This window comes from Oryctolagus cuniculus, chromosome 2 (genome assembly GCF_051225735.1).
Source record: "Oryctolagus cuniculus isolate XC-2025 breed Fujian yellow rabbit chromosome 2, ASM5122573v1, whole genome shotgun sequence".
Lineage (NCBI taxonomy): Eukaryota > Metazoa > Chordata > Mammalia > Lagomorpha > Leporidae > Oryctolagus > Oryctolagus cuniculus.
In genome coordinates, this window is record NC_142868.1 from 111,061,852 (window position 1) to 111,078,378 (window position 16,527).

The 16,527-nt window shown below is 42.7% G+C and overlaps 1 protein-coding gene across 3 annotated transcripts in view; it reads right to left on the bottom strand.

The window, feature by feature from the left end:
• The window catches only part of SLC9A2 (solute carrier family 9 member A2), a 106,238-nt gene that overhangs the window by 51,329 nt on the left and 38,382 nt on the right, over nt 1-16,527 (bottom strand). For all 3 annotated transcript variants that reach the window (XM_089327448.1, XM_089327449.1, XM_008253183.5), the window contains exon 3: nt 10,274-10,524. In XM_089327448.1, the coding sequence (XP_089183574.1) occupies nt 10,274-10,524 (251 nt within the window). The remainder of the gene's footprint in view (nt 1-10,273; nt 10,525-16,527) is intronic.

Sequence of the window (16,527 nt, forward strand, 5' to 3'; positions counted from 1 at the left end):
TTTCACCAGAATGTGTGCTTTGAGAGAGAGTGGATTAGTGCTTATCTCTGCTGAGCAGGGTTGCATGCTCAGGGTGGTACAAAGTACATGTTCTATTAATGCTGACTGAGTCTAGTTTCCTGATGATCCACAGTGCTTCTTCTAGATGGTCCTGGTACTTAGACACAAAGGGACCAGGCATCAGTTTTGAATTTGAGCAGTGGAGGCAGATTCCTTGTGTGAAGATAAAAAATATAGACCATGTCTGTGTTTACATGCATAGGGTAAAGAAGCTGTGCCTCAGTTATTTCATTTTTTTTCTATTTCTTTTACAAGGTGATTAAATCTCTAGTTTCTATTCCCACATTATGAGACTGTGTCTATAATCTCAACCACTTAGAATCAGAGGTAAGCTGATAGACCATGGCAAAGTGCTTTTGTTCCTACTACACATCTGCATATACTCTTAAAAAGCATGGATTCAATTGCAGGAAAATAGAGCCAAATAATATCTGTGTGTTCCCAAGATTCTGCCAGATACGAAGGTGTACTTCACCACTCACACCAGCAGTGAAGAAGACCAATTAAAGAGCCTTCTTTGTATTGATTAAAGCCAGATCTTGTGGTGACTCAGGGTACACTGCATGTTCACAGAATAAAGTACTCATTCATGTGAGGTAAATGAATTATTCCAGGGCATGAATTTACTACACAGTGGGTTGCCTTTTCCAGGAAACCTGACAACCAAGAGAAAGTGAGTTTGACATATGAGAAAATGCAAACAAAAATTGTTTTTCAAAGGAGGATCCAAGCATAAAAATTGAGTAATCTTTCTTAAAATATCAAAAATTTCAAAAGTAAATTCACACTATCACAGATGCTTGATGACTCATGTACCATTATCCATTTCATAGACTCTCTGAATCTTTTACATTTCTCCTTTATAAAAGCATTCAATTCAATTTAACTCATAGCTATAGATTACTTATTGGCACCTAAAAACCCATGGCTTTGTGAAAAAGAGAATAGATGAAGGATTATAACTCATTGTCCAAAGGGTAATGAAGCACAAAGCATCACAGGACCTATGGAGTCTACTGGTTGCAGTGGGGGAGTGTTGAGAAAGGTGGCCTGAGAGGCAGGGAGATATAACCAATATCTTGAATATGGAATCAAATTAACTTATGGTATATGTTTGAGGTAGGCTGCACAATGGGACCTGGGTGTGAGCAGTCACCAGGCACTAATCCTATACCAGCTGTATACACAGAATATTTCCAGGGTTCAACAAACCCTGGGGACATCAGTATGAATTACTGAATTCTGAGAGGTATTATGGCTCCTATTACATACCAGGGCACTTTTACAAGGACATGAAAAAAAATGAAATTAAATTAAAAAAAAAGTTTTTAAAGATTTTATTAATTTATTTGAGAGGCAGAGTTACAGACAGAGAGAAAGAAAGACAGAGAGAAAGGTCTTCCATCCACTGGTTCACTCCCCAAATGGCCAAATGACCAGAGCTGGGCCAGTCCAAAGTCAGGAGCCAGGAGCTTCCTCTGGGTCTCGCAAATGGGTGCAGGGGCCCAAGGACTTGGACCATCCTCCACTGCCCTCCCAGGTTAAGGCAGAGAGCTGGATTGGAAGAGGAGCAGCTGAGACTTGAACCAGAGCCCATATGGGATGCCAACACTGCAGGTGGAGGCCTAGCCTACTATACTACAGAGCCGGCACCCTGGAAAATGAAATTAAAAGCTTAACACACACACACACACAATTGAAATCCATGAATTTGAAGGATCTTCAAAGAGTTCATAGAAAATGTATATTATGGAAAGACTACATATGGATTTTAAAGTTTTACCACTGAAATGAGCCTATTGTTTAATTCCATTTCCCCATGAACACTGGGAAATACCCTCACACATCAGGGAACTATGATCTGAGGACCATATAATCCCTGGAACTTCTTGAAGAAATGCAAATCCCTAGCCCCCATCCAAGACCTGTAGAGAAATAGAATCAATAGCTGAAGCCTGGGATTCTGAATATGTAATGATCTTTGTAGGTGATTTCCAATACATCAAATTTTGAGGAAAGGCAGAAGGAGGGTAAGCAGAGGACTAGTGAGGAAGGAGGAACAAGAAAGAGTTGAAACTGAGTCATTTTCTTTAAAAGTTTATTGGAGGGTAAACAGAAGGACTGACATGGGATTTGAGCACTACTATGGATTCAATAATACCTTACCAATTAGTCTCTCTTCCATTGTCCCAATTTTTGTGACTTGGTTCCAGGCACAGATTCCCATCTTCCCTTACCTGCATGAGAGAGTGTGCAGGTATCTCCACATATTTTTTTTTCTTGCCTGACTCTCTTCCTAGGCTCCTTCCACCTTGAGTCTCCAGAGGAACTTCCTGAGGTTCCTCCCTACAATGATTTCTCACTGCTAGTGGCAGCCAGCGAGTCTCTCTCTTTTACTTCAAAGTATCAACAAAGTACTCTCAGTTCTATGCATGATGGTGTATATATATAAAAACGTTTTGGAAGCACCCTAGTCATTATTCAGCACAGAAGAGAACTATACTTCTGTCACTCATGTCCTGCAAGATTCCAAAGGTTCCTGACTGCCTACTGAAGAAAACAGGTCAAAACCAGGTGCTCATCTTTCTCAGCACCCGGGGGTTCAGTTTCTTGGATGGAGCACAGCATTTCACACTGGAGCTTTCCATCATGCTCTTCCACCAGAATTCCCTTCTCTTTATTATTGAGGCTCAAACTCAAGTGTCACCAGCTCCAACCTCTGCTAAACTTACTGTAAAGGGTTGAGCTGTCCTTGAGATGCATAGCCCAGGTTGGGATGATAGTTGTACTACAAGTGTGTTTAATGTCAATGCCTTGTTCTGGTAACTGACACCACTTTTCATAACACAGGTCTGGACACATGACACTGTCTGAGCCAATCACTGGTTTCCAAACCCCTGGGTAGTCACAGCCCTTCCTTGGAATATTTTCTAATAGGACCTGGCAGGGTAGATCTCGCCTTACTCTCCAGTAACAAGGTGGCAAAGATAGAAAGCCCAATTTGTTGATGACCCTGTTTTCATGCTTTGGAGATGGCTAATCTATGAAAAGGAAGCCAGCACACAATAAAAGGCAATGATGACAGAGAGATAGGTCAGGGTACAAAGGAATTCTGGGTACCATCACCCCAAGGCCAAACCCATACCTGTCCTTGTCAAGAATTTACTAACAGGAGCCAGTAAAGCTGCCCTTTTGGGTTTCATGTGGTTTAATCTGGTTTTCCCTCACTTACTCAGAGCCTCCCTCTACTGCCGGAGGTATACTCCTGGCTGCAGTGATTCAAGTTACTTCAAGTAGCTGGGGATTAACTGTGAGGTCACGCATGGAAAGACGGCCATCTGGCTGCATCCTCTGGGGACACTGAAAAATGCAGGCGCAATGTTTGATTGACATAAAAGGAAGAGAGCAGCAAAAAGAGCGGGAAAAGCTACATCAGTATTTGCTACTCACAGCCTCTTCCCAACAAGAAAACTAACAAAGGAAAGCTCTGGACTCACACCAGGTCAGCTTTCTTCCCTGTGCAGAGAATTGCAAGTGGGTGAGCTGAATTTTGTTAAATGAAAATGAAGGAATCTCTGGTTATCCTTAGGCTGTCAGTCATATCACTGGAAGAGCAAACAATGACTCTGTAGCAAGCAGAGTCAAAAACCTTGACTTTGCTTTAAGTTCCTCAAGCAGTGGCTGGAAAATTGATTTAAATTGTGTGTTTATGCACACCATATTCAGAGTACCAGCTGTGAGATAACTAAACAATTCATTTCATTATCAATTTTTTCAAAAAAGTTTTCATTAAGAAAAGATAATTAGTTCTCACAATTACATAATAATTTATATTTCTGAATTATTATCTTGCTTTGCATTTTGATCTACATATTACTAGGAAGTAGTGTTATTTTCTACAATATTCTTGAACCATGAATCAGTCGTGATGATCACCATTTTTAAAAATGATCATAAACAGTAATCAAGAAACTGTCCCCAAAAGCAAAAGGTGGCAGCATTATCTAGTTACGAAAGCATCTCCGTTCTTCAAACAGAATCAGATCCAAATGCAGGAGCAAATTGTTCCAGTTTCATAGAACTTAAATTTAGCAGGCAAACATCAAGTTTTTCTTGTCTAAAGAATTCCCAACCCAGTCTGAATGCATCCTCTATTATGTACTCTAAAGGAGAAGAACTTTCAACAGCTAGAAAAAGTACTTTCATACTCTATCTTTTCAGTCAAATGTCACTCTGAGCGATTGCTTTCATAAACCAGTCAAATACAAGGGTTCTTAAAAAAAAGTTCATGGAAAGTGCAGATTAAAAGAAAACAACCCATGGATACCAAAATTATTGGCCCCAAAATAAATGTATCTCTTATTCCATTTTTCCATGGACTTTTTGAAGTATCCTCATACATGTATTGGGTTTATTTTGCACTGTATCAATTTCTTCTAGAAAATTAGCGTCTCAATTTGTGTTTCTCTTAAACTAAAAGTATTATTCCTCCAGTTCATCCTACCTAACCAACAGAGGAGCTCATAAGAGACGGGAAGAGACTGAGTAGCTTTAAATTCTCTCGCTGATAATCTTCAATAATGGAATATGTACCTTTATTTAGTATTTTTTGTTTTGGTTTTTATTTCTACCAAAATCAAAGTATCTTCTCTGAGACTACCTAGGATAAAGAATTACAGACCTCAATATATGGACTCTATTGATCTTTGTTTTGCAGAGTAGAGACAAAAACGAAGGTAAAAATGATGTTTTTGATGTTATTTTACCTCTAAGAAGATGAGGCAAGAAAACACATTATTTCCAATATTGAATATTATAAACATTTTCAGTTTTGGTTCACAAAAAGTATAAAACACTCCAATCCCATGAATCTATTTTAATGTACTTTGCTCATTCCTGTAGGACTCATAGCTTGCCCTGAAGGAGAATCCCACTCCTCAGCCCAGTTCTAAAGATGTCTGTAGCAAAGCCCTTGGTGTGGACCCTGGGTAGCATTTGTTCATTTTCTCAAGACAGCTTTACTTTGACATCTTAATTAGCACAAGCCATCTCTGAAAAACCTCCTATCTTTCTTCTATTTCTCCTTCCTTGTTTTCTTTAACCATCCCCATTCCCAAAGATGATTTTATCTGGAGCACCCTCTCAATTTCTCTCTTATTTTCTCTATGTTTTCATGCCATGGCTTTTTTTTCTGCTTTATTAAGGGGAACAAAACATAGAGCAGTCTTCAAGTATCCCAGAGCAAAATCGAATGGAGAGCACTACACTTCCCTGTTGCAATGCTGTCTCATGAAAATATCGTAGAAACTCTATGTGCAATTTCCAACTTCCTAGTGGTCATAGGTAACAATGTAAAAAGAAACTGGTGAATTTAATTTTACACTATATTTACTTAACCTAATATATCCATGTATTGTTTTTTCAGCATAAATCAGTATAAAAATTGTTAATGAGATAGTCTCCAAATTGTTTTTTTTGCTGTCAATCTTAAAAATTGGTTGTATATTTTTATCTTGGAGTCCAAGTCAATTCAGATTGGTCACATTTAAAATGTTGTAGCTACATGTGCCTGTTGGCCACCATATTGAACAGAACTAGGGAAAAAAAGAATTTTTAAAATCAATATTTTTTATTTTTTTTATTAATTTTTTTGACCGGCAGAGTTAGTGAGAGAGAGACAGAGAGAAAGGTCTTCCTTTTTCCATTGGTTCACCCCCCAAGGGGCCACTATGGCCGGCACGCTGTGGCCGGTGCGCTGTGCTGATCCGAAGCCAGGAGCCAGGTTTTTCCTCCTGTTCTCCCATCCAGATGCAGGGCCCAAGGACCTGGGCCATCCCCCACTGCACTCCCGGGCCACAGCAGAGAGCTGGAATGGAAGAGGAGCAACCGGGACAGAATCCGGCGCCCCAACCGGGACTAGAACCCAGGGTGCCGGCGCCGCAGGCAGAAGATTAGCCTAGTGAGCCGCAGCGCAGGCCTAAAATCAATATTTTTAATCACCACTAAATGACCTACTACAAGCACAGTGTTTTGGCACCCCAAGGTGAAATTTCTTGTTTAGAAAATCATAAAAACCTTCTCTTACTTTTAGTTCTAGCACTGTGGAGACTCACTCTGACACACACACACAAATTTTCCCCAGTTGCAACAATTTCTTACAGAACAGAAATGAGCACAAAGTAGGTGGGTCTTTAGCCTAGTGGTTAAGAAGTCTACATCCCACAGCAGATTGCCTGAGTCTGCCTCCTGCACCCACTCCTGACTCCAGCTTCTTGCTAATGCAGATCCTGGGAAGCAGCAGAGATGGCTCAAGTAGTTGGATCCCTGACACCCATATGGGAGATCTGGGTTGAATTTCTGTCTTTTACTTGAGCCCAGGCCCAGCCATTGAAGGCATTTGGGGAATGAAGAGACAGGAGTTCTCTCTATTTGCCTGTATCTCTCTCTGCTTCTCTGCTTATCTAATCAATAACTAACCAATAAACAGTTTTAAAAGAAGTGACAATAAAAATATTAGAGGACGGGGAATTTCATCTATATTCTTAGTACTTAATCTAAAACCCTTCTGAACACACAGCAAAGCATGGATATAAATAAATCCTTAAAGTTAAATTAGGTTGGAAACACATACTAGAGGACACCACAAAAGGCAAACCATATCTAAGAAGGCTCTGAAGTCATCTCCCCAAATAGCTTGTAAGATAGAGGAGGGCCTGCGCCGCAGCTCAATAGGCTAATCCTCTGCCTGCGGCGCCAGCACACCGGGTTCTAGTCCCGGTCGGGGTGCCGGATTCTGTCCCGATTGCCCTTCTTCCAGTCCAGCTCTCTGCTGTGGCCCGGGAGTGCAGTGGAGGGAGAAGCACCTGGCTCCTGGCTTCGGATCAGCTCAGTGCGCTGGCCATTAGAGGGTGAACCAACGGTAAAGGAGGACCTCTCTCTCTCTCTCTCTCTCTCTCTCTTTCTCTCTCACTATCCACTCTGCCTGTCAAAAAAAAAAAATTAAAGACAGGAGGAGAACACAGCATGAATCTACCTCGTATTATGTACTTGTAGTGAGTGAAAAGCATATAAAACCACAGGTAATTCTGTGTTGTGGTGTGTGGGTGGGGTGGATGTTTATTTTCATGACAAAAATAAACAACAGCAACAATAGGCTTTGTGCATATCCCAGGTGCACTGCTTCCAACACCTCCTCAAAGAAATAAAGATGCTGGAATCCTGCCTAGCACTTCCCTACCTAAAAGATTGGCACAGGAAGATGTGTCTTTTTGATCAGACTCCCTTATGAACTACCTGTTGGTTTCACGTGATCTCATTCTAGAACAGGCTGTCCAAGAGCCTGCTTAAGACAAAGCTGGCATACGTGGTTCCACCATCTGAAAGACAACAAGAAGAAGGAAGGGGAGAAGTTGGGGAGAAGTTTGGGGAAGAAGAAAGAACAAAGGAAGGCTGTGGGCAAAACTCAGATGGACCGTTTCACAGCTGTTTTCCAAACCCTCAGTGAGGTGCCTCAACCCTTCTCTCAGCTCACCTGTTTTCCTTTCTCTGTGGCTGCCTATTTCTCTAAAACAAACAAGGGAGAGTACTGAGCATGCTCAGAACCCCCCATGCCTTTACTCCCATTAACCTTAAAAATTTGTTTTTAAATCACACACAAAAATATCATTAGCATGAAGTAGGAAAGGAATTAGCACATAATTTAAGCCCAGAAAAGAGGTGTGCTGGATGTGCAATTTTAATGGCATCATTATACCGCATGCCCTGGACCGATATCCCAAGGTAGAAACAGTGATTACAATGTGGAAACACATCAGTGCACTTCAAATGCACAACTGTGATCTCCACCATACAGAAACACAACACACGCCCAGCTCTGACTAGCCTACTAATTACCTCCCCTTAGAAAACAGGGCATCACTTCTGGGAACAAACACATCCCAGTGCCCACCAGGCTCTTCCTTTGCTAACACAGGACAATGAGTGTGCATGGCAATTCTAGATATAAAAATGGTTACATCTCCATTTGACTTAAGGGTCCATTATCATTTTGGTACACTGTAGTCCATGACAATAAATGTAATAAGGGAATTTTTGTTACACTAAGCTGTAAAATGAATGTTCACTTTGAAGTTGAAAACGAGAGATGTTTTTCATCCACCTGCAAATTGAAGCAGAGAATTACCTGTGCTATTTTTCAAGAATATGTGGCACTATTCGTGTCTGATTTCAGAATTCTTAGAGCAAGTAATCCAGTGATCCCATACTAACAAGTCGCCAGTGACCTGATGTAGCACAGGCCTTCCCACCCCGATGGACTCTGGGTCTCACCGACATTTCTGATGCACCAGGATTGCAACCCCATCCAGCTCTTCAACTCTCCCTCTCTACTCTGGATCTTCAAAGACTCCCAGTTCTGGATCTCAACATCAGACAAACTGACTCATGAAGATAGCTACCTTGTGGGTGTTGTACAACCTTTCTCTACGCACATGATCAGGAGTTCTTAACACCTCAGACACACAATGCAATTCAAGATTCTCACACAACTGTTGCTAGAACAACACTGCTGCAAAACCAGATGCTAAGTCCCACTCCTACACTCTTGGTAGAGACCTTGGAACTAGCTGATCACACATTTTCAATGACACTCGTCAAAGAACAGTAAGGAAACTGGAAGGGATACAGATGATATGAATAGCAACCAGGAAGACAGGGAACATTTCATGACTGGGTCAAACTGGATTAATAGGTTGCTTTATTTAGGTGCTCTATGAAACAAAAAACCAGCCAACCTTTAACTCATGGCTTTCGTGACAAAGGGTTCCACTCTCCTTGCACAGGGGCCTTTGATTTCCTCAACTACACACCTAATCACTCTTGATACACAAGTGCTGATATGGGGTAAAAAACAAAATAGGCCTCAATCAAAACAACCCTTCAATCAGGTTGGGAGGGAATTTCAGGGAGAACTAGGCCTATGCTTATAATAGCAACACCCTAAATAGATACAGCAAGTTCTTATGTATTGAGCTGCAAACAAATATTTGTCAACAAAAATGTAGTGGCTTTCTATTGCTAAGTATTTTTCACTCACCATATACAGAGTGTGAGCATAATATAACAGGCTTATTCAAGGAAGTAGCATAAACATCCACATCCAATGAGAATTCTCCTTCAAAGTAACCATCTAAAGACCAAAATAGGGTCTAAACATTCCCATTGTTCAGCCCACGTGCATACATTTCTGAGAATGTCCTCCAGTCAGGTGGTGAATCATACACTGAATCCTTAATAAATCATGTCTTCCTTTATACATTTCAGGCTTTAGAATCAGACCTCTTTATTTTTAAAGCTAAACTGAAATTACTTGATCATATTATTACTCATTGTATTTCACTTTGAGTGACTTTCAGCAGTTTTCTCAAGTAGAATTCATCATATAAAATATTTCTACCACTAAGATTATTCAAATGAACATACATCAGCAAACCCAAAACTCCAACATTAATGTGGGTGACACAACCTTGTTGGACAACACTGAATGGGCATCAAACCCAGAATATTCTTAACGAAGATCAACCTCAACAGGTCTTGTTTAACCTCAAAGGAGAGCCAAGAAATAACTTTTAGGCAGTTTTCCTTCTTTTTTTTTTTTTTTTTTTTTTTTTTTTTGACAGGCAGAGTGGACAGTGAGAGAGAGAGAGACAGAAAGAAAGGTCTTCCTTTGCCATTGGTTCACCCTCCAATGGCCGCCGCGGCCTGTGCACTGCGGCCGGTGCACCGCGCCTGTCCAAAGGCAGGAGCCAGGTACTTCTCCTGGTCTCCCATGGGGTGCAGGGCCCAAGGACTTGGGCCATCCTCCACTGCACTCCCTGGCCACAGCAGAGAGCTGGCCTGGAAGAGGGGCAACCGGGACAGAATCCAGCACCCCGACCGGGACTAGAACCCGGTGTGCTGGCGCTGCAAGGCGGAGGATTAGCCTAGTGAGCCGCGGCGCCGGCCAGTTTTCCTTCTTAACATCAGATAATGTTAATATAAATATGGTTGATATATGATTTCCTCTTATTTAAAAAATAATAAAAGCCCACCTTTAATTCTTCTTAACATAATTTAAAAATCTACTCTTTCATATAACTTAATCCATTTAATAGCTTAGAATACATGAATCCAACAAAACGTAGTGCTGAAGTGTTTGTAGCAAAGAAATACTTACGCCATGATGCCAGAGAGGTGAAACATCTCAGCTGTTATGTAGGACAAATAGCTGTACAGGAAAACAAAGAGTGGCTCAATCACTCGGATATTGTGTGTGAAGCGAGTGGTGAATGCCGCTATAAAACCCAGGAAGATGCCGATCAACACCCCACCGATTCCCACGACAAAGAAGTTAGCAATTCCGGCAAACACATCGATGGTCTCAATGGTTTTCATCTGGCAGAAGGACTTGAACAAGTTATACAGGACCTGTGGGAGAAGGAGACACATGGTCAAGATACCATCAGTTTCTCCAGCAGCACTCCATACTCAGAAAAGCCTACCTGGTGTTCTAGGAAGGACATTTCTTCTGTGTACCCAAAGTGGATGGTATGAGGCAACCAGGGTGCATTTGTTTGTCTAGGATTTTAATGTTGTGACTTCCAAACCAAAACACTTCAATGAAAGTCTGATGTCAGTGAAAGTATTTCTAAAAGTTAGAAAGAGGAGACTTCAAGTTTATGACATAACTTATCCATAAAACATGAGATTCTTCAGATAGCATCTGAAAGATTAAACTATTTGCTATCCAGCCCACTTCACCCATATCATCAGTGCTTAGGAAGTCGTATGTCAGAGAGAAGGCTTATCAGTGCTGCTGGGAATGCCTTTACCATAGCCCATCTATTATGGAGTCACACCATTGAAGAGACCCACTACCAATACAGGTACCCAACCTGAGGAAGTCCTCCTCCCAGGTCACCAGAGTCCTCACTCCATACCCCACCTCCTTGTCCCACCCAGACATCCATGGCATGTTTAATGAGATGTGAAGGAATTTTCTCAAAGCTAAGGGGCAATAAAATGTATGAGAAGGAGAAAGAGAGAGAATGTTTGTGCTGGCTGTCCCTTACGTATTTTGTACCTGCTGTACCTTGGGCATTTCGTGCTTCTCAGTTAATAAGACTACACTACTCTTTGGTTTCTTTCCATAACCTTGGTTTAATTAAGGTTTCAAAATGCAGGGCATTTTCTGCCTGCTGGGCCAGTGTGCTCTCAACCATGAGTCCAGTGCCACAGAGCCAACTGGAAGAGGAAGTGAGGGCTGAAGTCCCACGACTTTTTCCACATTGGAGCAGGCTTTGGGCTCCTTGTCACTGTGGTATTTACAACTCCAGAAGCACAAGGGATCTCCCGGAGAGCCATGGGACAAGGACGCTGGAGACAAAGGCTGCACGAAATTCTCTTATGGGTTCTGAGAAAGTCAAAGTTGACCCAATTTGTCCCCAGTCAATGGCATTAAATGTCAAGGCGATGTTAGAATGCAGGTCCCCTGACCTTCTGGGTAAGTTGTTCAAGGTTGTCACGGGCCGATGAGTCATTCCTCTCCTGCTCACCAGTCTGGGTGCTGCAAAGGCCCTCTCACTCTTTTTGCATTTCATTGTGGTCGTTAATACAGCCTACCTCTTTTCAAGTTTGGCATACTTTCTCCCTTTTCTACCCGATTATAAACTCCTTGGAATTAGCAACATCTTATTGTAATTCAGAACTATGACTTCCATGATGCCAAAAAGATGACAGCAGGCCCTAACACTGGGGCTCCAGCATCCCATATCAGAATGACAGTTCAAGTCCTGCTGCTCACTGCCAATCCAGCTCCCTGCTAAGGTACCTGGGAAAGCAACGCACAATGGCCCAAGTGCTGGGGCTTCTGCAACCTCAGTGGGAGACCCAGGTGGAGCCCTTGGCTCAAGCCAAGGGGCAGGGGTGGGAGAGGACATGCATTATAGACATTTGAGGAATGAACAAGCAAATGGAAGATGTCTCTCTCTCTCCCTCTCCCTCTCCCTCTGTGTGTGTCTTTCACATAAACAAATCTCTTATTTTTTTTTTTTTCAAAAAAAGATCACAAAAAATGCCTGTTGCTTTTGAAAAAATCGTGGATTCTTCCTTAGAAAGCAATGGGCTATTCCTTCCTTCTAACTGTTGGTGTCACACTCAACAGCATTTGCACCAAGAGAACTGAATAGACCAAAGGCAACAAAAGAGAGTCATGCCCAGAGGAATAAAAGGTTTTGAAGGTATCATCACTTGGCAGACAGAGAAGCAGTGGGCTCCACGTGGCACCCACCTCCTCTTTTCAACCAGAAGCTTGCTGCCCACATTCCGTCAGCATCCACGTGCTGCACCTGCTTCCTGTGAGAGGCTCCAAGACGTTTTATATATTTATATATACACACACACATATAGACGTCTAGATATATATGTGTGTGTGTATATATAGATATATATCTCTATATATGTGTGTGTGTATATATACATCTCTATATATGTGTGTGTATATATATATTCGTCCATATATGTTTGTGTATATATATATACATACATATATATGTGTGTGTGTATATATACATGTATAAACATACACACATACATATATGTATTCCCTTGCCTCTGAACAGCCAAAAGCAATGGTTGCCAGTGTCCCAGAAGAGACAGAATGGTTTCCTAGTCCTCTGTTTTTGCAGTGACAGCCTAGCCTCCCTTGCCAGCCACTCAGGCACCCCAGTTCTGGCACCAGACTCCAGGATATCTGCTCCCTCTGTCCCCAGCTTTCCTGGGCAGTCACATCCTTCCCTTGCCCCATCTCCTGTCCCCTACAGTCACCACAAGACTTCCTTCCTTTCAACGCAATGCTGCCATTCCATTTTCTACTCCCAAGATGAACATCTTGGATGGCCTGACTCGGACAAGGCCCAGTAGCCTCAGCCCACCTGCCACACTCAGGTTTTTTGCTTCTTTCTGCTTTCTAACCCCTTTCCTTCTGGGCAAGGGTTTCATCACCTCTCCACAAAATGTAGCATTGTTCACCCATTCTTGCTCCTGGTTTTCCCCCCAGTGGATTCTCTTGGCAGAAGCTCAGCCCCAACCCTAGGGAAACTTTGTCTCTCTTCCAGCACACAGCTGAAGCTGCTGCTTCTCCTGAGAGCCCTCCTGGACTTCTGCCTCTCCACATGGCCCGTTCCTTGGGCCTCCTGTAGCACACATGAGCTCCCATCCTTCTGTGTTATTGGTGCTACCTCTTGAGTGAGGGCCTCATTTCCCTCCAAAAATCAGAAGTTCCATAGGTGGGCATTGTGGCACTGCAAGTTAAGACTCCAACTGGGATGCCCACATTCCATATCACAGTGCCAGAGCATGAGTCCTGTGTGTGCTTCCCATTCCAACTTCCTACTAAAGTACATCCTGGAAGGCAGCAGGAGATGTCTCAAGTACATGAGTCTCTACACCCACTTAGGAGACCCTGACGAAGTTCTGGGCTCTGGGATTTGGCCTGGCCATGCCCTAGCAATGTGGGCATTTGTTGAGTAAATCAGCTCTCTCTCTTCCTTTTTTAAAAAACTTTTATTTATTTGAAAAGAAGTGTGTGTGTGTGTGTGTGTGTGTGAGAGAGAGAGAGAGAGAGAGAGAGAGGTCTTCTATCTGCTGATTCACCCTCCAAATTGCTGCAATGGCCAGTGCTGGGCCAGGCTGAAGCCAGGAGCCCAGAACTCCATCTGGGTCTCCCATATGTGTGGCAAGAGCCCATGTACTTGAACCATCTTCCATTGCCTTCCCAAGTGCATTAGCAAGAAGCTGGATCAGAAGTGAAGCAGCAGGGACTTGACATTGCACCACAATGCTAGCCCCATCTCTCTCTCCTGCTGTGTCTTCCAAATAAATATACATAAGCTCTTATTAAAAATGAGCAAATTAATGAATCTTGATGTGAATGGAAGGGGGGAGGGGAAGGGAAAGGGGAGGGTTGCGGGTGGGAGGGAAGTTATGGAGGGGGGGAAGCCATTGTAATCCATAAGCTGTACTTTGGAAATTTATATTCATTAAATAAAAGTTAAAAAAATAAAAATAAAAATGAGCAATTACTTTTGCAAAAGACAATCTCCTTCTCCTCTCCCTCTCATCTCCCCGCCCCGCCCCACCTGGCACACTGATGAGGCCTCCAAGGGAAGCCCCCAGAGTTCATCGTCACAGAAGAACTGGCATCAGCAGACAGGCCATACACTCCTAAACCTTCCAAAACCACCTTCCTGGCAACTCAGTCCACCCCATCCATCAAAGGTCCATTCCGTGGAAACATCCTCGTAGACAGTGAAAGAGCAAAGCTCAGTCGTGGGTACTTGACCGTCAGCACATGGCCAAGGTCCACTCCGATGAGGCCGCCGCTGGGGATGCTACATCACCTTGACAACCAGAAAGCTTTCCATAACCATCACCTGCTCGACTTGAACCCTGATTCCTAGTGGTGATGGGCATGAGGTAAAATTCTTTTCTTTTAATCACAATAGAACCATAACCCTTCAGTTAGCTCACACCAGTTCAATCCTTTCATTTTATCTCCCGGGAACCTATGGAGAAAAGTACTTTGGACTTTTTATTTACCTACCTATCTGTGTTAGTTATAAGGAAGCAGGCTGAGTATTATGCTTAGGACCACATGGTTTTTGAAGTCTTTTTTTTAAATTTTAGAATATTTGTATATACATAATGAGATATCTAAACATGAAATTTTTATGTTTTATATACATCTTCTTTTAAAGGTTTGTTTATTTGAAAGGCAGAGTTACAGAGAGAGACAGAGACAGGACAGAGACAGAGGAACAGAGAGCCTTCTGTCATCTGCTGGTTCACTCCCCAGATGGCTACGACAGCTGAAGCTGGGCCAGGCAGAAGCCAGGAACCAGAAGCTTCATCCAGGTCTCCTACATGGGTCATAGGGGCCCAAGCACTTGGGCCATCTTCCACTGCATTCCCAGGCCATTAGCAGGGAGCTGGATCAGATGGGGGAGCAGCTGGGACTCAAACCGGCACCCGTATGGGATGCTGGCATTGCAGATGGTGGTTTTACCCACTACAACACAATGCATAGCCCAAAGGTAATTTTATACAATATTGCATCTATGTTTTAGTTGCCACCCATCATACGAGGTCAGGCTTGGAATTTTTCACTTGGGGATGTCACATCAGTGCTCACAAAACTCTCAGATTTGGGGGTATTTTATATTTTGGGTTTTTGGATTAGGGATGTTGGATTAGGGATACATCTCTGTGAGTCTGCTAAGTTGACCTCTTCTTAACATTTATATTTTTAAGAGGTTAAAATGCCAGTGATGCCTATTTACTACCTTTTGTAATGGGCTGATTTGAAAGCTGAGTGCTTTTAAATCTTTCTTATGATAAAAGACCTTTATTATGTTTATTATGAGTATTTTTAAAATGCCAGTATTGTGCATAGCAGATGAAGCTGCTACCTGCAGTGTTAGCACCCCTTATGGGCACTGGTTTGAGTCCTGGCTTCTCCACTTCCAATCCAGATCCCTGTTATGGCCTGGGAAAGCAGTAGAAGTTGGCTCAAGTGCTTGGGCCTCTGAACCCACATGGGAGACCCAGAAGAAGCTCCTGGTTGGGGTCGGCACTGTGTTGTAGTGGGTAAAGCTGCCGCCTGCAGTGCCGGCATCAAATATGGGCACTGGCTCGAGTCCCAGCTGCTCCACATCCGATCCAGCTCTCTGTTATGGCATGGGAAAGAGTAGAAGATGGCCCAACTGCTTGGGCCCCTGCACCCCTGTGGGAGACCTGGAAGAAGCTCCTGACTCCTGGCTTCAGATCAGCACAGTTCCAGCCGTTGTGGCTAATTGGGGAGTGAACCAGCAGATGGAAGACCTCTCTCTCTCTGCCTCTGCCTCTGCCTCTGCATCTGCATCTCTGTAACTCTGCCTTTCAAACAATAAATAAATATTTAAAAAATGCATAAGTATATTAAAGTGAGGAATTACATATTTTGAACGATAATTTACAACATGTACTAAATCAGGAAAATCAGGTAAAGCAGCAATAGGAACTCTGCAGGTACAGTGGAGCTTTGTGTCCCCCAAATAGGTCACTTTTTCTTATAGGAAGCACTAGGAATAATCACTTATGCATGAAGTGTTTTATATCTATCCTGCTATCTGCAAAAACCAGAATGAAGGTCAGAATGCTCACTGACTAATCTCTATTTTCTTAAAGTTAAATTCCACTCCACAGCCCAAAAGGAATAGCCATGGAGGTAAAGTACTAGTTTCTTTCTACTAAGCCAGCTCTGCTTAAACAACTCCGGGTAAGGATAAATAGCTAGAAACTCTTGGGGGGAAACTCTTTAAATCTTCTTGGGAAATGTCTCTGAATATGCCACAGTTGCACTAACATGTCCTAAGAATGACATTGGAAATTCCC